The sequence below is a fragment of the Anguilla anguilla genome, chromosome 3 (genome assembly GCF_013347855.1).
Source record: "Anguilla anguilla isolate fAngAng1 chromosome 3, fAngAng1.pri, whole genome shotgun sequence".
Classification (NCBI taxonomy): Eukaryota; Metazoa; Chordata; class Actinopteri; order Anguilliformes; family Anguillidae; genus Anguilla; species Anguilla anguilla.
Window position 1 is genome coordinate 62618377 of NC_049203.1, and position 24163 is coordinate 62642539.

Consider the following 24163-nt stretch of genomic DNA (forward strand, 5'->3'; position numbering starts at 1 on the left):
CCTTCACTCAACACTGCTCTCATCAGCACTGAACACAGCGCCTTCACTGAACACTCAACACCGCGGATTCACTCAGCAGCACACAACACAGTAACCTTTACTCAGCACTATGGATGGATTCAATCATCAGCACTAAACACAGTGAGCTAGCCTTTACACAAAACCACGTATTCACTCATCAACACTGAACACAGTGGGTTAGACCACAGAAAAACTGCATTATTAGTAATCTACATGCATAAATACAGACTGGCACTTGACACGTATATATTGCACTGTACGGTGACAGCTGCAGTTTTTGGTGTGCTGTGTTGGGTAGGGGTGAGGCGTACCCGTCGAACACCTGAGCCGTCTGGTCGGGGTTGAGGATGAGGCAGGAGTGGTACCGCCTCAGCACGGCCACGATACACAGGCACAGCCCCGTGGTATAGCTGCCCACCAGGCTGGAGGACTTCAACAGAAGCTCCGCCTCCACCAGGCTCAGCTCGTTCAGCAGCTGCAGAGGAAGACGTGTGTGCAAACACACGCGGACAGATACACACACACACAAACACGCACACACACGCACACGGACCCATACACACACACACGCACACGGACCCATACACACACACACACACACAAACAGGCAGAAGAGAGATGAGCACACACAAGTACGGAGGACACATTGGCAAACAAGCGCGCGCACGCAGCAGTGAGCATACACACACTCCCACACAGAACAATCTGTCTCAGCCTGAAACACGTGTAACAGGCAAGTCTGCAAAGAACACGAGCAGGAGCCAGTATGAAGCTAGAGCACACATACTGACAGACAGAGCACACACGCACGCACGCACGCACGCGCGCACACACACAACCGCGCGCACACACACGTACACACACACGTACGCGCACGCACACGCACACGCACACGCACACGCACACGCACACGCACACGCACACGCACACGCACACGCACACGCACACACACGAACGACGCTTGGCACCTGAATGGCGAAGTCGATGAGGCCGCTGATGTTGAGAGAGTACTCCATGAGGTCAAAGATAAACTGGATGTGTTGAACCAGGGGCAGGTGGTAGGACATCCCTAAGGCAAAGCTGGTGATTTGTTCCAGAACGTTCCTGGACACCTGTTAGGAAAAATCCATTAAGCAACCTTTCAGACAATAGTGATTAACAATTTTGTTTAGAATAATAGTCAAGTGAAATAAATCCTGTGACAATCTGCAAATAGCACTTGGTTTTAAAGCAAACTGAAATCAGTATGAAACGCTATTTGTGCGTATGCATGTATATGTGTGTGTGTGTGTGTGTGTCTGACCTGAGAGGTGACCTGGTGCTGGTCAAAGTGAGAGAGGTGCTGGAATTTGGAGAAAATGTCTTCGGCAGTAGGAAAGGCCTCCGGTTTACTCCTCTTCCTCTTCTGGCCTTCCTCTCCCCCTGGTGCAAGGGAGCGCATGAAGGAGGCGTACAGGATTAAACGAAAACGTCACAGCGAGCCATTTCAGCACACGCGCACCAACAAGACAGCTCAGCAGTTCTTCACGGTTCAACATCACTACCACTGTTCCCAAAAACCGAGGCTTTTTCTTAAAAAAATTACTTTAACGGTTCTGAAAGTTACTAGGGGCCCTTACTCATCGTATGGAAGCGGCAGAAGAAAGACCTTTCTTTAGTTTCTAGCTAGCTTCAGTTTCAGGACTCCCTTACCAGTTTCGGCTGTGCTCTTGCGGTTCAGAACTTTCAGGATGTCTTTGGTGATTCTCTTGATGGTGTGCCGAGCCTCGTCCCGCTGCTTCCCCACGCCGTACAGGACCACCAGCCGCTGGTTACACTCGTGACTGGCGCTCTCCTCCTGGGGACGAGAGCTTGCGTTACCGCTACACTGACCCCTGCTGGCCAGGCAGATTCACTGCAGCCACATAATACACCATGACCATACACAACACTGCCAAAACACATTACAACCACAAACTACACTATAGTCACATACTACAGCTACATACTACACAATAGCCACATACTTCAGCCATGTTACAAGAACATGCTACACTACAGCCACATACTACAGCCAATGCTGCCTGACAGCAACAGGAATAACAGCAGTGAGGCCACAACAAGCTGTCAAACACTGACTCATTTGAGACTACCCAAACATTTTGCTCTGCAGAGCAAAGAAATATGACTACTAACAGTTAATGTCAAACGCCTCATTTTGGGGTTCCCACCCCAGTGTACTAAAGCAGTGAGAACGCTCAGGGCTCACCTGGGGGATGGGGAAGTGTGTGGCGTACTGGATGTGACGGGGGTGTTCATACACAGGGGGGTAGCCAGAGTCCAGACCCTTTTCCTTCACACTGTTTTTCCCATCCTGCTCTGGGGCCGGTTTCTCCGGAGAGGAAAACATCTGCAGGATTAGGAAGGGAAAACAGCTTTTTTCAGCACTGAAAATTCCAACTCCAAATAAAATCTTTTCATTACTTCATAAAAATTTGAAAACCCCATCCGGTCAGTTTCACTGGACCGATATTTGGTTTCAACAGTTTGATATGGCTAAAAATGCAGGGTTTTTACTGAATTTAAGAGAGGCACAACATTCCTTTACCTCATCAAAATTAGCGCTTGAATTGTGATCGATCTCCATTGACTCTGACAGACCAGTGTCCTGTTGGGAAGAGAGAAAAGAAAATTGTATCAAACAACCAAATTTGACAGATCTTATTTTAAAGCAAGGTCCGACAGAAAGTGAGAGCTCAACGTATCACGCACCTCCATCTTGACGCCGCTCCCCACCTCCTGGTCCTTGCGCTCCGATTCGTCCGCCGGCTCGTCGCTGGGCGAGCGGGGGCGGGGCAGGTGGGCGTCGGAGGCCAGGTCGCCGCGGGAGATGAGCGTGCACATGTAGATGTTGTGCGAGAAGACGTCGTGCCGGATGAGCTCGCAGAAGAGGAGCACCAGGTTGGAGAACTCCACGCGCTCGCTCTCGTTCCCGGGCTCGGCTGAAGACAGAGGCCAACGGTCACACAACAAGCCCTGCAGTACACCTGCTTTACCTCCAAATTAGGCCAACGGTCACACAACAAGCCCTGTAGTACAACTGCTTTACCTCCAAATTAGGCCAACGGTCACAAAGCAAGCCCTGTAATACAACTGCTATTCCTCCAAATTAGGCCAACGGTCACAAAGCAAGCCCTGCAGTACACCTGCTTTACCTCCAAATTAGGCCAACGGTTACACAACAAGCCCTGTAATACAACTGCTATTCCTCCAAATTAAGCAAGCCATTACTTTTTTATTCATTTGAAATTTTTCACAAGGCACACTGGTTGGGAAACATCAGGCTTAAGAATGTGTGTTACAACGTATTTTCATAACAGAAGAGGAAATCCAAACTAGCAATAAATAATTATTTATTAGAAATTACAATTAGTATCACATTGTCAGAGCTTTGCCTTTTGTAATAATATCATTTTATATATGTACTATACAGATAAATTGAAACAACTGACAATGATGATCATAAAATGACATTTACATGACATTTTATAAGCTTTATTAATGCAGGGAGTTCCCACAGAAACCACCCCGCCACAGACATGTAAGACACGTGCGAGTGAAAGCGTGTAACGGCAGAAGCAGTACGCACTGAGAGTGGGGGCCTGCGTGTCCAGGAACTGCAGCAGGACGTCCTGGAAGACGGGCAGGGTAGCGGCCGAGAGGGAACCCGAGGACACCGACCCCTTCTCGTCCACCACCTCCGATTCCCCGCACCGCTGAGAGGACGGACGGACAGAGAGACAGACGGAAGAACAGACAGAGAGAGAGAGAGAGAGACAGACAGACAGACAGACATGTTAGCCTTACACCATACTCCCAAAACCCATCCTTTCCCAGCTTCAAGTGACTCATGGCGAAGCGGGGGGGTGGGGGGGTAAACTGTCAGCCGTGTCGTCTGCCCGCGGTCATTCGGCACATCTGTGCGATCAGGCGTCTGTGCGTCCGCCCGCTCCCCTTCGGAAAGGGACAGGATGACGCACGGCCGCGCTCGGAATGGCACGGACGGCCACCTCCGGCCGGGGGGGCGGCGGGGGGGGAGGGGGAGGTGGGGCAGAGACGTGACTCACCTCGGCTTCGATCTCCGCCTGCCTCTTCTCCAGCAGCTTGGCCACCACCATGGCCCTGTGCCGGCCCGACCTCTTACAGCACACCGCCCACTCGCACAGCAGCGTTACCACGGCGTCGTCATCCGGAGTCATCTAAGCGACCGCGGAAACACACGCCCACCGTCAGCATTTCCGCTCTTCAGCGGTGCGCACCACCATCCCGGGAGTCTACGTCATTGCTTTATACTGGTAAGGCTCTATGAGCTCGGTATGGAAAAGGCTCAGTACATATCCCACATAATTTGAGCCTCACCATACAATTCCTCACCCTAATCCTTTCTAGCCAGACAAAATGTCTTGCAGGAGTATTCAAAATGAAATGAAATCCGTTGCTAAATTCTCGCCTATTTTACCCTTCGGTAAATTTCAAATCCCGATTTCTACAAGCCTAGAAGATTGAACTTGGCCTAGTAACTCTCAAAGACCGGATGTTTTCAACGAGAGCCATTGTAAAATAAAAGGTTCAGTGCGTGACAGGGGAGGGAGGGGTGCTGGGGGAGCCCACCTCGTGCCCATCCTTGCTCTGTCCCGACCCGAATATTCGGTTGTAGAGGGAGTCCAGGGAGTTGCTGAAGTCGGACTTCTCAAAGCTGTGGTTGTCCAGCACCTCCAGGGTGTGCAGGACCCGCCCTATCGTGAAGCCTGGTCACACAGAGGGGGAGGGGCTATTAATAATAGCTGTGTCTAGACAGATGAGCACTTAGTGGTTACACTGAAAAATCATTGCAAAATGAACTAATATAGTCATACATTGACCTGTATATTGACATCACTTGGGTGAGGTAAAACTCAGAAAATACACAGCCATGCACATGCCACAACATCTACTCTGAACATCATTTCATAATTTGACATCTTGATATTTCTGGATATAAACAGAGAACGCAGAACTGTATAGGCAGACTTACACTCAAAGGCTTTGCTGCAGTGCTTTCAAATGAACTAATGAAATAATCATGTGCAATTAAGCCAGGGAACTTGGCTGATATTAAAGGCGATTCCCAATTCTTACATAATCGTGAACATGTGTTTTCCTGGGAAATCCGGGGAACTATTTAAAACACCCATAAATACCTAACCAAGCGCTTGGTGAAGAATTACTATAAAGGGGCCTAGATTTGAAGCTTCAATAAATAATTACCATAGTTCCTTAGCAAAAAAATGAAATTAGTTTAGGCCCACGCACACGTACCGGCTGTGGTTTCCTGGCATTTGTCGAAAGACCACCTGAACTCCACGGCCTGGCCCCTCTCCTTAATCTGCTCCTCGATCTCCCTCACCTTAGTGCGCACCTGAAACGACAGCAGGTCACCACACAGTCAATGTGCCAATCGGCACGCCGCCACAACTTCAAAAAGACCCGCGTCGTGAGATAGCACACGGCTAACGTGCTAGCGCTAACGTGCTAACGGGAGCCCACCTGCTGGGTGAAGGTGCCGTTGCCCCCGGGCATGGGCAGGTTGGACGGGGCGATGGGCAGCAAGTCCAGCGGGGAGCCCGTTTTGTTCCTGCTGTCTGTGAGCGAGTAGTGCCAAACCAGGGCACTGGGACAGCACAGCACGATGCTCTGCAAGGGTACAGGGTGCATTCGCTCAACATTAGCACTTTATAAGTGTGTATAAAGCATCACAGCGGACCTGAGTTGAGAACTTTAGAGTACCCTCCGAAGCTGCTTTCACATAAAGAAAACAGAACATTGCATACTAACTGTTCCAGAAATCCAGTGGCGCTACTTGTTCACATAATATTTCATTGGGTTGACAGCATTCACTAATGATGATGCTAGTAGGCTATCTGTTGTGGGAACAAGCTTGAAAGGGTTAGGGAAACTGGCTAAAGTTCGCCAACAAGTTTACTACTGACAAAAAAAAGAGTCTAAACAGTCAACATCCTGTCAAATTTCTAAGGTCTACCTAAAGGATCTTTGTATAACTATGGCAAATGCCCGGAGCAGGAATGCGGACTCCAGCTCTCAATCGCACAGGCCCTTAGCAGGAAAGTTCCGGAACACTTCCAGGTAACGCTGTATGTGTGTAAAGGACTAGATACTGCAGACCCAGCACAATTTAGTTCTACAAACACCTCTAAGAACTAACACAGCATTACCGTATTACTGTAACACAGACACAAAGCTAACCCCCTCAGAGGGGCGATAACTAGGAGCGTGATCCAATAGGAGAGAGTCATAAGAAAGACGGGCGTGCCGTACCTGCAGCATGCAGCTGAGCCCAAACACCAGCGGTCGGTGCTGGGGGCAGATGTAGAAGTCTGTGAAGGGCGTCTGGGGTTGACTGCCCCCTGCTGGCTGGGAGGTTGGCGTCGGAGGCAGAGCGTTGCCCGGCTGCGCCGAAATGCCGTGGGGCTGGTGACCCCCCGTGCCAGCCCCCCCGCTCCCGTCCGTTAGCAGCAAGTTGAGCCGGCGCGTGCAGAAGTAGGCCAGCCGTCTGGACAGGTAGGCAGACTGCACAAACTCGCCAGAGTACTGGAGAACACACACAGAGCGGGGAGGGGCGCTCATCAGAGGTGGAAAGTCCAGGTCCAGAAAGTAAAAGTCGTTCCCAGTATTTTGTTTGAATAACCGGGATTAGCTAATTAGTGCAATTCTTCAGGAGGTGGAGCTAATTAGTGAAATCAGCTTGCTGAGTTCATGGGTGAAAGAAACACATGGCAGGACTTTCTGACCCCAGGATTTTCCACCTCTTGGCGTTCACTCACGATGTGAACAGTAGCCTCTAACACAGGGCTCAATCAAAGCTGCTATAAAGAGCACACGAGCGTGGGAGGGGAGTCGTGCCTTGAAGGAATAATTCATACAAAAACATTCAGAAGGTTTTTACACTGCAGAAGATAGCCAGAGCATGACACATACAGTGCTCTGCAAAACAAACAAAAGAGAGCTCCTAAGATTCTGACAAACAGCATGTGAAGACATTGGCAAGAAGAACCACACTTGTGTGTTACACCAAAAGTACACATTCATCAGGATTCACATTCTCTGATGCTCGTCATTATCTCTACAATTTAAGAATTAACCATCTATACACGAGTAGGCATATATCCTCTGTCAATCAAGAAATTTAGCAAGTGATTGCGACGTTCCCGTCTTCAACATTTCATTTGCAGAGAACGCCCTCAGCCATTTCTACGCTTCTCTTGCCACACGCACCCACAGTTAATCCCAGAGTCATTTTCTATGATGCCTATGAGACGGGGGTGAAATGCATGCTGGGAATGTTACCACAGTGCCACATCAGAAGACTGGTTTTACTGGCCACAACAAAATGCAAAATAAGTCTGAATTACAGCTTGACTTAAAACAAATCAAGCCATATTTGGAATAGATTACAACCACAGAAAACAGATGTATCATACTGCGCCTGAACTAAGAGTGGTGACTTAGTCATTCGCGTTAAACATCCAAAGGTTTCTCTGTCCCAGGTGCAGAAGCCTATGGAAAACCCAACCAAAACTTTCAGCCATTTTAAATCAGAGCGTGGCTTCTTCACAAAGTGTACATTACTCATGGAAGCAGCCATGTGAGAGTAAACAGAGCAGGAGGACATGTGCAAATCCCAGACTCCTCCAGGGTCTGGACACTCTACCTGCAGCAGAAGAGGGAGCAGCAGCTTCAGTAACTCATCCTCGCCGGGCCTGATCTTCTCGAAGCACTCCAGCACCCAGGTCAGGAACTCGTGCCTGTCCAGCATGCCGTCCTACATGGAGAGAGCAGACCATTACCTCACTCTGACAGTGAACATTAGGAGCATGACTTCAGGCCATGCAAGTGGACAAAAGAGAAGCAGGCTGACTGAAGCAGGTCAGCACCATTGACATTTACAGCGTGCTGACCCAGGCAAGCAGTCAACCTGAAGCATATCAGCGCATGCACACACATTACCCCAGGAGTATCTCCTCAGCTTCAGCCAATCAGTTCAAAAGAAGCTGCGTCCATCTCAGAACCTATGCAATTCTACTGCAAACAACACACTAAAAAGCTACAGGTATTCTGTCAACTTCATCAGCCATTAACATTAACGTTAGCAGAAAAGGTTGCAGTAACACTGTCAAACAACTGTGCAAATAATTTTAACTGCATAACAAACAATAAGTACCTGAAGAATAACTGGTAAAATGGTACTAGCAATCTTAATAACTTCCAAAATAAATCATTTAGCTGCCCTGCATCTAAAAATAGCCAGCCAAATACAGTGGCCCAAAAATGTTTTGTTTAGCGGACTGACTAATCTGCGATGAACTGGAATAGAAAATACACAGGATGTCAAACATATACAACATGATAGCGCAGACTAAACAGAACAAGAAATCACCAGGCTAGCAGAACAATTAGGCTAACCCTTGTGCATGTGTTTACCGTGCTAATACACGTATCTTCCTATCACCCTATCTTTCACTGCTGCTGGTGATACCGCACTGCTGTGCAGCAGAAACAAGGTAAAAAATACAAAACAAAAAAACCTGGTCAAAAGACTTGGTAACTGGATGCCTTTCAATCCGTTTCCCTTTCATTACACATCACAGTGGGGGAGGAGGCAGAAACCTCCACAGCTCATTACCAGCAGTCTCTCCCAAACAGCGCTGTTGTGCTGAAAACCAGCAGACGAGAAGGCGTCTGTGCCAGAGCAAGCCGTTGCGTCACCGGCATAACGCAAACACAAGCTGTCGAGTTAAAGGGGACAGGATGGCAAAGGGTGCATTTCAAAGCTGTGGTCACACGGTTCGCCCCGAAACACTGCCTCTGATCAAGAAAGACGTTTTTCCCCTTCTGTCGACACTGCCCACTGAAACACAGCTGGTCTAAGACGCAAGTTTCAAACCTCACATTTTCATTTTTCTCTTTCCTTCTTTCTTTCCGATGTGCCGCATCTGATCTCAGCAGCGAAACGCAGCCCGAACATGCCTCGGGCGAAAATAATAGCGGAGAGAAAGGGCAGCTGACCTGGAACATGAACATGGCCAGCTTCTCGTTGTATTCCCACTGCCTCAGGGCGGTCTCCACCTCGGCGGGCGTGGCCGGCAGGGGCGAGGCGCAGCCCTGGCTGGGGGACTGCCGGTAGAACTCGGCCACCTTCTGCAGCTGCTCCCACAGGTACTTAGTGATGATCTGAGTCCACTCTGCCGAGGAGAAACAAGAGTCGTGACCAACTCACTGCACTGCGACCGGGCGGCCGCACACAGCAACAGTGCGGTTCCACACAGCGACCACGTGGCCGCACACAGTGACCACACAGCCACGCACAGCGATGCGCACAGTCTCAGGCAGCGACCGCGCAGTCCCACACAGGGCCCACTCATGCCCACAAAGGGACCACTCATGCCCACAAAGGGACCACTCATGCCCACAAAGGGACCACTCAGCCCCACACAGGGCCCACTCAGCCCCACACAGCGACCACTCAGCCCCACACAGGGCCCACTCATCCCCACACAGGGACCACACAGCCCCACACAGGGACCACTCAGCCCCACACAGGGACAACTCAGTCCCACACAGTAACCACTCAGCCCCACACAGCAGGCCCAGCCATAGTGCAAAGCCCACTCAATGAATGTACATGCACTCATAATAAAACTGAAAAGTCACTCAGAATTAAAGAGTGTGGGCTGACCTATGCAGGGGTCGATGACGTGCCGTTTCTTCACTTTGGTCTCGGTTATTGCTGCATAGTACGCACAGGTCATTTTTATCATCCAGGCGGAGCGCATGACTGGAACTGTGTACTTGGCCAAGTAGCCAAACACCTCTTCCTTTTTACTGAAGATGGGAACCTGGCCCACAGGGAAAAACAAACAAGCACACACACTCACATTAGAGATTGCTATGGAGCAGGAGCACACGCTTAAGTGTACTGTGACTGCATGCATAAACGATACCACAAAATAATGGCCCATGGCACATAACTTGAGCACTAGATCACAACACGTGGCCCTACAATTAGTGAAATCAAAGCAGACATATAACCAGGCTGATTCAAACATAATCCACAGTATGCTATACATAAAAGAGACCATTTAAGATGAAAAGAATATCAGTGCAGCATGGCCATTTTAAAACAAATGAATAAATCTTTTTGTAAAAGCATAATGCAATTATGACTCCAGCAATATAGCCAATACCTTCTTAGCCAGCTGGGTGAGAGGCTTGGTTCCAGCCAGGTCGGTGAACCAGTTATTTATGGAGCTCTGAGACCGTGCGGTGACCAGCCAAAAATTGTCCTTCTGGTTCACCTGCGGCTTACGCTTCCCCGTATCAGGAAAGGTGTTGCATCGTAGCTTCTCTGCAATGATGCTGCTGAAGTTGGAACTGATCTGTGAAAGCGAGGGATCAACAATGTCTGTAAGCAACAGGTACTTTGCATGAGAGGCACAGGAGGTCAATGGATCAACTACGGCTTAAAAAGGCACGTCTGTTGACATCATTTATACAGTTTTTTTAAATTTTTTTTTTATATACCTTTGACGGGTTGAAGTTGACATTCTTGGCACTGCCATGTTCATCTCCAGAAACTGCTGGCTGGTTATTGAATCCCTGCTTTACATTCAAAGCAGTCAATTCATCCTGCAAAAGAGATAAACATAGTCTCTCGAGCACAACGGCGCATTTGACAGTAAATTGAATCAGCAAGTGAAACGGCAATGACGTGATTCTCGCAAACTAGTTGGGATCAATTCCATCTTACAGCGATCACTGAAGGTGCTTTGGATGTCAGAAGGAAACGTCAATATGAATATTGTTGAGAAATATGTATAAATACTCAAATTATTGCATCTTAAACAACTAGTTATGTTAAATAACGAGCAAAAACACGCTGGATATCTGACTGACGAATGTTATGTGCTCTGTTTTGGGACTGGTTAATTACAACGTCCTACATCCTGCATTAGATATAAATATGCCCGAAAAGACACCAGTTAAAAACCTAATGCTAACACTGAAAGTGGCGATACAGCTAGCAGGCATGATCTAACGTTACACCAATGTTACCTAGCATTCGCTAGCTAACCATTCATTACCAATATCTTAATAGAGACACTTGTTTGCACAACAGTACGCAAAACGTTTATCATGGAAGCTACTTAACATGAGTTAACGTTACCCAAGAGCGCATAAAAACACAACTAGCTAGTTTTATTATAACATATTATAGCGCCGGCCTACATAATGATTCAGTCTCCAATTATCGCTAGCTTGTCAACGGAGTAACTGTTCGACATATGAGTACTGCTAGCTTGTTGCTAGCAAGATTTAAATGTCAAACGAATCATCCTATTAAAGAGGGCTGGGAACTAACTATAGCGCTATAAATCGATATAATCTTAGCGATTTAGCTATAAACAGTCGCCTAATTTGCACGATTAACATATAAATGAATAACTAACGTCAGCCAACAACGTAGTCAGATACTTTTTGCCTTGTTGGCGGTGATGCAGCTGGCTAGCACGGAATCAAAACATATGAAACAATGAAAATATGTATCACTAGCCAGCAATTGTATAAGTTCTTCTTATGGTGTAGCCAGTTCGTAGCAATCTGGCTAGCGATGGCTCAAAAATGCTGTACTGTAACTGTACAACCGGCTATGAAGCTCCAGTTACCCAAATTGATTTTTTTTTTATTAAATATTTTTAAAAGCTGCCTGAGTACAGATTAACGGTTAGCTACAAAATAAGGTAAATAATAAAATGTGTATATTTGTTTCAGTATTTGCTTGCGGTTGGAAAAGCCTTTAAATTAGATAATGATTTTACGAGTCAAAAATGTTTTGCAGCTAGCCAGATAACGTTAACTGTGCATTCATTGTTATTGTTTGCTAACTATCAAGCCAGCTAACGTTAGCGTCCCCATAGAGCACTTGCTAGCAGTAAGCCAGCTTGCTACTAGCCAGTTAGCTAGGCCTGGAATGCATCCTCGGACTACCCGTTAAGACCCAATTTACTAGCAGCTTATACTTAAAAACAGATGTTTCTAGAAAAGTTGCTGGTTGCTTACTGTCGATCTGAAATTTTCTCACCTCTTTTTGTTTGGGGTCTTGTGGATAAACGTCGGGAGGGCCGAGTCTCGGCCGCTTCAGTGGCCGGTGTTCGTAACTCAGGATCCCGAAAGCAGCCATCATCCCAGCGGCATCACAGCAAAGGCTTTCCCCTTTCCGCTCGAGACTCGGAAGCCGGAAGGCAGTAGGACGCAAAAGTATTCCGAAAAGACAGAAACCTATAATGGAGATATATTTATATATTTTACTTCCGATTGTAAAATTTAAAGTTCCGGTTATAATTTAAATTGTAAATAAATAAAAAGTTCCGACTTTTCCTTGAAAATTAAGAATATAATCATCAACATGAAGACACCATGAATCGAAAACATGTATAATCTTATATCTTTTAACTAACAGAATATTCAAGGAATACCACCCTACTTAACACCGTTTCTTTTGAATTTCGTGTACGGAGGCGACTGTCTGGCTCGACTGTTAGCTGAGATACTTTCAGGTAACAAAATCATAGATAGGTACTGTAGTTAACATTCAGACAGCAACACTCGGGAAACACTCACAAAAATTGTTTTTTAATATTTCTCTCTTTTTTTTTTTTTTAAAGATAATTTGTTATAGCATGATGAAATTAGTAAATTAATTCAATCATAAATATTCTGGAAGACGTTGGCATACTGAAATGACCGAAATATAAAATTTGCCGAACAATTAAAAAAATGAATTACTTGCTAGTAATTATGAATGAATTACTTGCCTTTAAATGCACGATTGTCTTTTAAATTTTTAAAAAAAAGTTATGTATGTCGATACATTATAGACAAAAATCTAATTTCAAGTATGAAACCTCATATCTATATGCAGGTGCATGCGTGCGTCATAATTTTCACATAACGTGAGGTTGACGAACAAACATATTGATGAAGTTTTATACGTATTGCATCGCATGTTTCATTTGAATTATAAAATAAATAGAAGCACAGACGGATTTGAAGCCATAAACTGACTGATATACCCCATGTCAGTTGTTCAGCTGGGTCTAACAATAAAAGTAATCAGATAAATCTGGGCTTAACTGGTGCAACATCACACAAAAAAGTAAATGTAAACAAATATCAAGAAACATAATACTACCTTGCACCATGTTTTCATAGCACAAACAATTGTTTGTGCTATGCCTAATTTAAATTTATTAAAGCAAACACAATAAACAGAATGTATTTTCTGTTCAGATATGAAATGTCTGAAACACGTAAGTATTACAGATATTTCCTATGTCTGATTGAGGCGTGTTTTAATCGAGGGCTGAACTAGAAATTTCTGCACGACCTGAGCATTTTGAAGTGGACAGGAAATTACAGAATAGTGAATAGTCAAGAAAAATGTAAGATATGAGTGTAATAAAAAAGAAATATTTTTATCTGATAATGGCAATGTTTTGTGAGTAATCTGCTATTGTGTACAAATATAAAGATATCAGTCTCTTTATTTCACATTAAAATCAGTACATGCAAAAGAAAATGTTTGAAAAATGTAATCTAAAGGTCGCCCATCAGAAATGTTTTTAAAATGCCCAACATGAGCCTGAATGCGGAGTGCAGTGTGTTGATAAATGGAAAACAATTGCATTGACACATAAAAGTGTGGTAAAATGTGTAGCCTTTATATATGAAGTTCTAGCATCCTCTCATAAATTTTTTCACATGGGCCTGCATGAAAAATTCTAGCATTTAAATAAGACTTTAAGACATTAAGTGGATTGCTATGTCACCATGCGGTGTTACTTTTTATATAACTGCAAATATATCCATTTAAATATTTTTCAAAAATCTAAATATATCTTTGAACTGGAGCCATTTTATTTTTATTTTTTTAAACCTTTGGTCACATTTTTTTGTAACAATCATCTGTATTTTAGTGTCAAAATGTATTCAAATATCAAGACCGTTTGTTTTCTTCCCCCAAAACCTGCTGGGAGAATTGGCTAGATTCTTGTTTCAACTGTTCTCTTTCCACCAGAGGGCACTCTTTCCAAAGCAGCAGGTAGATTGACTCCACACTAAAGTCCTGTTTGAATTTCAAGCTTTGCAATTGCAGGAAACAACATTTTAATTAGCACCTTAATTGCTCTGGGAGTCCTTATTCATCAGCCAAGCTTGGTGGTGAGGATTTAATGTAAATGACTGTTGTTACTAAATGTGTACAAGCTTTAGTTAATCAAATATATTATACTTGTAAATCTGGGTGTTACTGCTGAGATAAAATATGTATTAATTAACACAAAGTCAGTTGGCAGATCAAATCCAGACATATTATGTATAAAACTTTTATTGATATGAACACATTTAAGCCCATGAAACAAAGGCTTTCATAAAATAACTGTGAAACAACACCCCCACATCTTTCAACAAGGCCATCTCTGGGACAGATCTGTGTAGAACAAAAGAATACACACAGACCCAGCCACACACACACAAACGCATGCACGCACACACACACACACACTAGCTAAGTGTATTGCTGTCCATGTTGTTTAGTTGCGATTAAGGCTGAATTTGCATGTCAGGTTTCATGCAAGGACTTTCAATTGGTGAATAATTCCAGCTTTGCTCTATTCATCATTTACAGAGAACCACAATTTTACTGTCTGCAAAGTATGTCCCTGAAAATGGATTGCATAGAAAAAATGATACATAGTCTTTCAGGATCAAGTTTGAACCATTGAGCTACATTGAATTGTGCAGGTCTTGAACTAAGGCTATAAAATGCATAATCATTTTGTGAAGTGCAAATAAATAAACATTTCTAAAAAAAAAAAATTAAAAAAAATGGCTACAGATGTCACATCTTTGAGTCTCAACCTAGACCTAACAAGCCTTTGCTCAAACTGATAAAATAACACCTGCCATCCCTCAATAGTGTCAGCTTGTGATTCTACCAGGGTTTACACTGGCTTACACACAGCATTTATGGATAACCTGGTTCACCATGGCATAGGCTCTGGAATTCACTAGTGTTACAGAGAGCGAGAAGTCAAGTCCTGATTTCCAATCAAGAGAAGCAAGGACTGAATTACGCATGGTTTGGACACAACTGAGGAACTCATCAAGTATATGCTGTTAGGGAAAGAGCACCCTGGAGTTTTGCCAAATATAGACTCTACAGATAGAATTCCCAAATACGATTGATTCAACCCATATAAATAGCATGCAATATAGGTCACTGCAGCAAAAAATACTCTCCTCATTTATAAGGCATATACATGTTCGACTAAAGATCAGAATTTTTACGAGAATGATGAAATAGAATTTCAGCCATACAGACACGTGAAGACGAATTACATTTAAAATAATATTATTGTACCATGAACTTTGAGAGCCCTCTTCGTACATTTACCACAAATGACATTTTTGAGGGTGTCAAAGAATTGGCTTTTGCAGTGCGTAGGCGATACCTTATAAGTTCACACACATGTGAAGTGAAAGTGCTTGACTTGAGTAGAACAGCATCATTGGTGTTTACATCAAAGTTCATCCTTTGGCTGGTTTATTTTAAGTCTTTGGTCTCTGTCTATTTACATTCAACAAAACTTCAATGAATATTTACTGGCCTTCTCAAGTCTAACATTCTCCAGACAGTGATGGAACTGATTTGTTTAATCAGCGAGGAAAAGAAAAGTTATAATTCCACAAAAATGTTACGGTTCCACCAATAAAGTGTGGGAAAAATCCCCCTATGATCATAGGTTAAATAAACAAATTGCACAAAACAGACTCCATGGGGAGTCTATGTATCATCACAAGCTTTCCAGAGTTTGAAGGAACAGGAATTTCCTGCCAATTCGGTACTTCTGCGACTCTCTGGAAAAATCTCAGTAATTGCACTGCCTCATGAACACTTGAAGGCCTGCACCTCAGGCCTCCTCCTGCAGAGGGGCTCCAGCAACACAGCAGCTAGGGCCAGTGGGAGAGCTCGATGGCTTTTACACGGGCTCCAAGTTCCTGACGGGTCTCTTGGAATGCAGTCACCGGTTTACTGGTGATCATCACGCTCTTGAGCGAACGCCTAAACAATTAGCAGCATTTAACTGTATCTTCACATCGCAAATAAAAAAAAAAAACGTAATGCCAGATCCACCAGCAAGCACCGCAGCCTTCTGCCATTGGTCCGCGGCGATGTGGGGGCGTGGCACATGGGTGACTGTGACTCATCGGCTCCGGTCTTCAGCTGAGGTCTTTGCTGTTGACCTTCAGCAATTCCGCCGCCGCTACCATGGCGTGGAATCGGGAGTTCTCATTGGCCAGCAGGGCGGAGGGGGCGTCAAACTCCACAATCTATAAGCAGATTGAGTCAAGACACAGGACCATAAAGAAAGTTAATACTGAAGCAAGATTCATGAGCACCGTTTTCTGTTCGATGCCACCTGCTGAACTATCCCCTGAACATTCTTCCCTTTATAACTGAAAGCAATTCGACACAGTCAGTCACACAGACGTTGAGACGTACCTCTCCTTGGTCCAGGACCATGACCCGGTTGCAGCTGAGCACGGTGTTCAGGCGATGGGCGATGATCAGGGTGGTGCAGCCGGTGAAAGACAGACGGATGGTCTCCTGAATGAGCCGGTCCGTCTCCGTGTCGATAGCCGCCGTCGCTTCATCGAGCAGCAGGATCTGAGTGATCACAGACACCTCACACTCAGACAAAATGTCTCCCGGCAACATAACAACCTGTCAAATACGTTTTCGCACTTTCGCCCAGACTCTTTAATCACCGCACTCGTCATCGTTCACACACAGAACCAGGCTGCACGCAAACAAATTATAGCTGCCCATGGGGGATTTTTTTATAGGACTTTATTTAAGTGAATTTTCAGGCCATTCAAGATTCAGACCATGCGGTGGCATTGTTACCACGGTCTCTTCTATAATTTCAAAAGCGTTCAAAATTCTTAACCAATATGCGACACAAAAGCGGTCTGATTTGTTTGAACAGCCCAGTCTATTCAGAGACGAGGAGCATGCAGCGCATACAAATGATCCTGTGATTAAAATGTAGTTATGCCTCTTCACCCTGTGTAAATATTAGCCCGTGGAAGAGCAGACACCGGTGCTGTTTGCTTGTGCATGTGAAGAAGGAGAAGGAGAAGGAGGAGGAGGAGGAAGAGGAGGGTCTCCTTACTTTGCAGTGCCGAAGCAGGGCCCTGGCCACACACAGCAGCTGTCTCTCCCCCACGGAGAAGTTCTCCCCGTTCTCCATCACCTCGGAGTCCAGCGAGTGGGGCAGCAGGCTGACCTGCGGGGGGATCAGCACACACAGGGAGCTCTGGTCACAGGACTGCTTCCCAGGGCACTGACAGCTCTGTCACTTTATGGTAAATTTATTCTGCTCCAAGCAGGGTTGCCAGATTTGGGTTGCTAGATTTAGAATATAATCACACCTGGACAACATGCACAGCTGGAAGCGTAATCGCGAACAAAGCTGGGAGCTGATGGGGGGGGGGGGGGGGGGGGGGTGTTACCCCCTGCAGAACTGACATCGGACCAGGGGGTCACTGACATGCAAATTCAGTACAAACTACCATTTATTTCTCCCATCAGTTATTTGGACAGGACATTACATTGCCTGGTTGGGATCACAAACCGGACACGTACACATAATATGAAAACCCGAAATTTCGGTCAAAAACCGGGTCAACCCTATGTCCAACACATGCAATGAAAGACCCTGCAAGTGCAAGGCTATGTCATCAGGCAAAGACAGCAGACTGAGGTGGCCATACAAGAGCCCCATGTATCAATGACCCTGCAAGTGCAAGGCTATGTCATCAGGCAAAGATAGCAGACTGAGGTGGCCATACAAGAGCCCCATGTATCAACGACCCTGCAAGTGCAAGGCTGTGTCATCAGGCAAAGACAGCAGACTGAGGTGGCCATACAAGAGCCCCATGCATCATGTTCATGTCTCTGACAGGAACATTCCCCATTGGCACGTTTTGATATATTGCAACTAGAATGCTGGCTAATTTAAATTCATGTGCAAATTACAATCAGATCATACTGGATAATCACTTTTTGCGATCAAGTTACCTAGATATATGCGATGGAAACGATCTCCCCTCGTGTCTAATGGCACATTATGAACTGCCATCTCCAGAATATGCATGATTAAACAGGCTCTGCCTGAAGACGTGGCGCCACAAATCTCATCTAGTATGCAAATGAAGTGAACGTGGCACGGCGTTGGACGTGCATGCGATGCGAGACGATGTTGGAAAAATCGCGATCATGGGGAAGTGTCTGTGGGGAAGCATTAATCAGGCGCACGCTGCCAGCCTGCCCCTTGCCCGCCACTCTCTCCTCTCACCATGTCTTTTATGTGAGTCCTCTCCAGGGCGTCCCAAATCTCCGCCTCAGAGTGCTGGCCCCATGGGTCCAAGTTGGACCTGTTTGGGCGAAATCACGAGAACGTGAGAAAATGTCAACGCTCGATGAGACGGTCAGTCAGCCCGACTAGACCTGTGACATGCACATGACAGCACGGGATTAGTGAAGTGGTCCTTAATCCTGGTCCTGGAGAGCCGCAGGGTCTGCTGTCTGCTGTTACCTTAAATTCCACAAGTGGTTTGAACGTAAAACATGTGAGATGAGTTAACTGCAATAATCTGCTTTAATTGGTCTATTAAATGTTGAGCAACAAGAAAAACCAGCATACCATTCAGCTTTGCAGGATCAGTACGGAGGCCTGGGCCAATTGAAAATACACACTCAAATATCAGCACAGTTTCAAACCATAAACACATAGACTTCTGTGATGGAAGACTAACCTTTTCCACCATGGTCTAGAGGACAGATCTCTTCAGACTGCACCTTGACTAACTCTAACACTACTCCTCTGCAGGGTTACCCCCAATCTAGTATCACTATGTCTCACTTGTCTCTTGATCTTCTTCTAGTTTTGCATTGCACTTGTACTATCATCTTGATGTTGTAGCTCTTTATCATATCTCTTGTAATCATGTCTCATTTCTAGTCATAACTTTACTGGCTTAGCCTATGCTTACCATGAGAACTGGACTGAACATGTTCGTGGCTATGAATAACTGATACTTTATGAGAATTGTACCTTATCTGACCTGTGTTCTGTAGTTGTTTCAACAAGCATCAGTACTATGCACTTATTGTGTGTCGCTTTGGATAAAAGCATCTGTCAAATAGAATATAATATAAGACTGGACTCTGTGTGTTTCTGAGGGTGTTGGATGGTATGGGCAGTACCTGACTGTGCCAATGAAGAGCACAGGTTCCTGTGGGATGATTGACAGCTTGCTCCTCAGGTCCTCCAGCCCAATGCGGGCAATGTTGACACCGTCTATGGTAATGGAGCCTCCCGCCAACTCCACCAGCCTGAAGAGGGCGACCCCGAGCGAGGATTTCCCTGCAGGGAGACAGAGAAATTCACTCATAGGCTACAGCACTTCAGAACAGTGTTATTCATATAAAATGAAAAGCCATAAAAATAGCACGTACCTGAGCCAGTGCGACCCACAATGCCCACAGTTGTCTCCGCCTGGATGTCGAAGGAAAGCTTCTTGAGGACCAATGGCAAGTCTTTGCGGTATCGCATCTCCACGTCCCGGAAGCATACGTGTCCCACGTGTGGCCAGCAGGGGGCAGGAGAGGACGGGCCGGTCACGTGTCGGGGGGGCTCGCTCTCCAGGGTCTGAGAGGCGAGGGGGGGAGAAGATGTTATCCAGCACAAAACTTTATCATTCCAGTACAGACACAAGGCGTACCCCCCACCCACCCCGAGCCTTAAACGTTCAGGGACTCGTTGGTACTTGTGAGGCACATTCCACAGAACTTAGTCACGCAACCCTCTTCCTCATGCTTTGTCGAGGGCCCCGTTCGATGTGTTGTGTTGTGCTGTCTGAGTGTGCCCTAGTACGGCATGTTTTGCCCAGCCTTTACCCATGAAATGTTTACCCACAGGCTGGCATGCGCACTGTGCCACAAGCTGTATTCTTTCTGCAGTGTAAAGGAGTTTACACAGGCCCTGTCCTTGGCTCTGCCCTCTTGGCAAATTTCCCAGTATTAGCAGAGGCTCAGACACATAACCCCCCCCCCCACCCCCCCCCCCCCCCGCTCCCCCCAACCTCTCACCTTTATGTAATGATTGATCCGCTCCACTGACGTAAAGCGAGCCTCCGTCTCGGCGAGAAGGCGCACGGTGAACTGAAACAGGCCGGTCAGCTGGACGGGAGAGACGGGAGACGATAATGAGCCCCGGCCGCACGTGGAGCCGATCGCAGACACAGCTGACGGAGCCCGGCACGATATCCAATCAGGAGCAGCGGGTAAATCCCACAGTGAAGGGCGAGTCAAGAAAGCTCAGCTTCCGCTAATCCTGAATTACACCTCTTAGGGAGCTGCGGCACGTGTAGCATGCCTTTTCTCATCGAGGAGGGCGTTCAAAAACATGCTGCGTTCCATCATATTCTATGGTGTTTTCACCGTCGTCTTCTCCACGGACTGAACGCTTTTTTTAAATTCCTGCTGTATGACCCTACGGCTCAGCGGTATTCACTGCAAAGGACGGAAATCAATTCAGCGCTCACAGGTCAGCCCGAGTGTAGCGCGTGTAGTGCATGAGCTCACAGTTCATCAGTGGCCCCCATTAAAAATGAACTGTTCCAGGTGAACTTGGGTTAAGGGAATTCTCCATCGATTATTATTCGGATTGATCTCTCCACTGTTTGTATTCTGGTTTCATTCTCCGTGTCCAACTCTCTTGTATGCTTTTCTGAATCGGTGTGGTCTAGAGAAATCTACAAAGGGGTTCTAGGTTGCTGCCTGTGCCTGTTTATGAGGGACAATAAACACTGATAGCTACTGGAACACTGACCATAGCTTAGTAAAATACAAACAGAAGGCAGAAACGGGCCGTTCAACAATGCCAGTCAATCATGCCTGTCCTTATCAATCTCACACTTCCCTCTGAGTGCACACACAGTAAACTCCCAGTCCCACATCACCACCTCCCTCATAAGCAACCTACTGGATTATAACTGCTTATGGAGAGAAAAACAAATTGCTGGAGGAATCTCATGTGTGGCTTACCTACTGCCTGTATATGTGGCTTTCTCTGAGTTTTGGTTACTTTCTGTTGTTTTTCATAATACATTTTCAAACGTGTTGCTATTCCTGATCAGTATTCATTTAAGACCGCCGATGGAGTATCACTCTTCCACGATATCAAAATTTAAACCTTTACTCTTGGAATCCTATTTATTGTTGGCTTGCTGTGCTGATAGCAACATCTCATCACCCAAAAAAAAGTGTTCTTGTAATGGATCAAAGACACAATGCACAGTACTCTTCAAAGTGGGTCTCTGCAGGTGCTTCAGGTAATTCAGGTTTTGAGGGCTGCTTCAAAGACAGATGTGTACAGAAAGCAAATGTGTTACTTTTCAGACTGTGGGGCTAAAAATGCTTTCGCACATCAAGCCCTGGAACATCTGGGTCTTACTATATGTGTGAGTATTGTTAGGTGTAGGCACTATTTCAATTGCGCATTTAGCATGTATGCATTTCTTATTTAGCATGGCTACTCATCTATTCTTGTGTATGCTTTATACCTCTGTGTAACCGGCAAAGCAAAACTATAAAACTATATATTCCAACACTTTACAGACACAATTCTTGGAAGTATTTTGTGTTTTTTTTCCCCCCATCCTTGTGGAGAAAGAGGCAGAAGACAGGAGGTTGACGCACCTGGATGGCGTAGGAGATAGCCAGGCCGGCGTAGGCCGGGGGGATCTGGCCGTGCATGAGGACGATGAGCAGGGCCGTGGTGGTTATGAGGAAGATGCTGATCAGGTCGAGCCGCACGGCCAGCCAGCGCATACCGCAGCTGAACAGGTAGTACGAGGCCTGGTTGGTGTCCAGCAGAGCCTGGTACCTGACAAGAGCAGCACGGGACAGAGATGAATGCATTTCATACGGCCGAATCAAACTTAAATCTTTACCCAGGGGATCTGGCCAAACACTGTGATAAGAGCCAGGCAGCCTGCTGCTACAGAGCATGTGGGGGAACAGTGTTGCCAGATGCCTGGGGCTTTATTCCCCCAAAATACTCCCCAAAATCCCTCATCTTCAAATGACTCTTATGCATGTTGCCAAGACGTTCCTCCCTTACCTAAATGTAAGATACACCATCCACGGGGTTAGTAAGAGTAACCCATATCCTATTGACTCTCATTTATCTTTACTTTGAAACGCTCCCCGTTGATATTTCAAATATCATACACATAGGCGTAAAGTTCAAGGGGTCAGAAAGTAAAAGTCCTGCCATGTGTTTCTTCCATCCATGAACTCAGCCAGCTGTTTTCAGTGTTCAACTGTCACCAATTACTCCTACCTTCTGGGCTGAAGAATTGTGCCAATTAGCAAATCCAGATGATTGGCACAAAATACTGGGGAGGGCTTTTATCTTCTGAACCTGGACTGAACTCTTCTCATACATTAGGGAAAATGACAGAAGTCTGGCCAAGCATGGCAGAAAAGGGGCGTGTGTTCTCCCCCCTGTCTCGCGGATTCACCTGCGCAGGAAGTCCGGCCCCCTGCCGTAGGCGTGGATGGTGGAGAGGCCCTGCAGGCTGCTGGTAATGTGAGAGGTGAAAGGTGACTGTGTGATGTTTTCCAGCCGTTTCAGCTCACGGATCAGTACCCTGTCAGTAGGAAGAGGAAGTGAGAAGAGTTAAAACAGTCATCAGTAGTCCAGAATTCAGAGGTTAGCAGACTGTGCTGCAGGACTATCTCTGTCATTCAGAATATAGTCAGAAAAATGTGAGAAACCAGGTCAGCTGGACTACAGTCCCAAAAACTGCCTTACTGTGGTTATCTTAGCTCACTTTCGACCTTCCACCAAACAGGTATGGAGAACTAGATTAGTTATATCAAAACTGGCTTGAATACCTAACTGTAATGATAGCCTGTCTGTCTTACGAAGTTCAGCACTCTTGACTGAAAAACCCATGCGTATAATGCTAAATAAAAATGTGACAATTGATGAGTACATGTTCCTGTTAGATGTGTTATTTCACATTCTAAATTCCCACTAAATTTAGTTAGTTCTGAAATTAAAATTAGTTAAGAATGCTTTATTAGTCATCGTATTTGCCATTCACAGAATGTGCTGTAATTAAGAATCTGTGATGTCTTCACACATCCCTTCAAACATAAACTACACTGGAATCACAAAGCTTTGAAAGGGATACATAAAAAGAAGAGTCACAGGATGATTTGCACACATGCAAGTGGTATCTGATAAAAAAATTAAAAAAACCCAGCTAACACATTCAGTTGGTACTTTCGACAGCCTGAAGTTCTGAAGCTGAGAACAGCTATCGCATCATCTTTGTGGATTCAGTCTGTGGTGTGATCCGACAGGCGAGACGAGAACACTCGAGGGACGGTGATTGTGTTGCGTACCGCCACGACCTGGCGCTGGCCCAGGCCATTCCTGGACCTCGCGTCGCATTCGGGTGCTTTCATGAGCACGCTAACACACTAACGCTAAAACTAGCTGGGAGAAAACTCCTTTATTGACATAAGTGGGATGATTTCTACTTTTGGATGCAAAGACAGACCTGGCGGCGGATGTGAATAAGAAGTGCATCGTGAATTACTTTGTTCTCTCAGGGAATGGAAGGAGGGGGAAAACTCTGTCCAGGAAAGGACAAGTCATTTCTCTCTAAAACCTCAACACTGCCCACTCTCCAAAGCATGTTGGGCAGGAAAGATATTTACTTTGGATTCCTTGTTGGAATTTTGTCATGTTTTGTTATGACAATTCACAGTTTTTATGGGTTTTTGTCTTATTTTTTACATTCATTTATTATAACTCAAGTATGTTGGCAAAAACCCAGAGAATTGGAAAAACTGAGATCACTGAAAAGCTTTTGGAGAATTTTCCTGTAAAACTTAATGGAA

General features: G+C 45.7%; 2 protein-coding genes across 3 annotated transcripts in view; both read right to left on the reverse strand.

Annotated features, from left to right (window-relative positions):
* The window catches only part of med12 (mediator complex subunit 12), a 31639-nt gene extending 19282 nt beyond the window's left edge, over positions 1-12357 (reverse strand). The window contains exons 1-19 of the mRNA XM_035410130.1: positions 12197-12357; positions 10639-10743; positions 10302-10493; positions 9794-9953; positions 9124-9299; positions 7769-7879; positions 6376-6648; positions 5587-5733; positions 5359-5458; positions 4672-4808; positions 4128-4259; positions 3650-3776; positions 2773-3002; positions 2609-2668; positions 2270-2410; positions 1714-1858; positions 1325-1443; positions 990-1133; positions 333-496 (exon numbers count right to left, since the gene is read on the reverse strand). Coding sequence (XP_035266021.1) covers positions 333-496; positions 990-1133; positions 1325-1443; positions 1714-1858; positions 2270-2410; positions 2609-2668; positions 2773-3002; positions 3650-3776; positions 4128-4259; positions 4672-4808; positions 5359-5458; positions 5587-5733; positions 6376-6648; positions 7769-7879; positions 9124-9299; positions 9794-9953; positions 10302-10493; positions 10639-10743; positions 12197-12298 — 2765 coding nt within the window. The 5' untranslated portion in view covers positions 12299-12357. The remainder of the gene's footprint in view (positions 1-332; positions 497-989; positions 1134-1324; positions 1444-1713; positions 1859-2269; positions 2411-2608; positions 2669-2772; positions 3003-3649; positions 3777-4127; positions 4260-4671; positions 4809-5358; positions 5459-5586; positions 5734-6375; positions 6649-7768; positions 7880-9123; positions 9300-9793; positions 9954-10301; positions 10494-10638; positions 10744-12196) is intronic.
* Positions 12358-14474: 2117 nt separating this feature from the next.
* Positions 14475-24163, reverse strand: part of wu:fb13g09 (multidrug resistance-associated protein 5) — a 31549-nt gene continuing 21860 nt past the window's right edge. For both annotated transcript variants that reach the window (XM_035411150.1, XM_035411151.1), the window contains exons 21-29: positions 22771-22899; positions 21944-22130; positions 20333-20422; positions 19700-19892; positions 19448-19607; positions 18537-18615; positions 17352-17465; positions 16679-16843; positions 14475-16506 (exon numbers count right to left, since the gene is read on the reverse strand). In XM_035411150.1, coding sequence (XP_035267041.1) covers positions 16396-16506; positions 16679-16843; positions 17352-17465; positions 18537-18615; positions 19448-19607; positions 19700-19892; positions 20333-20422; positions 21944-22130; positions 22771-22899 — 1228 coding nt within the window. In that variant the 3' untranslated portion in view covers positions 14475-16395. The remainder of the gene's footprint in view (positions 16507-16678; positions 16844-17351; positions 17466-18536; positions 18616-19447; positions 19608-19699; positions 19893-20332; positions 20423-21943; positions 22131-22770; positions 22900-24163) is intronic.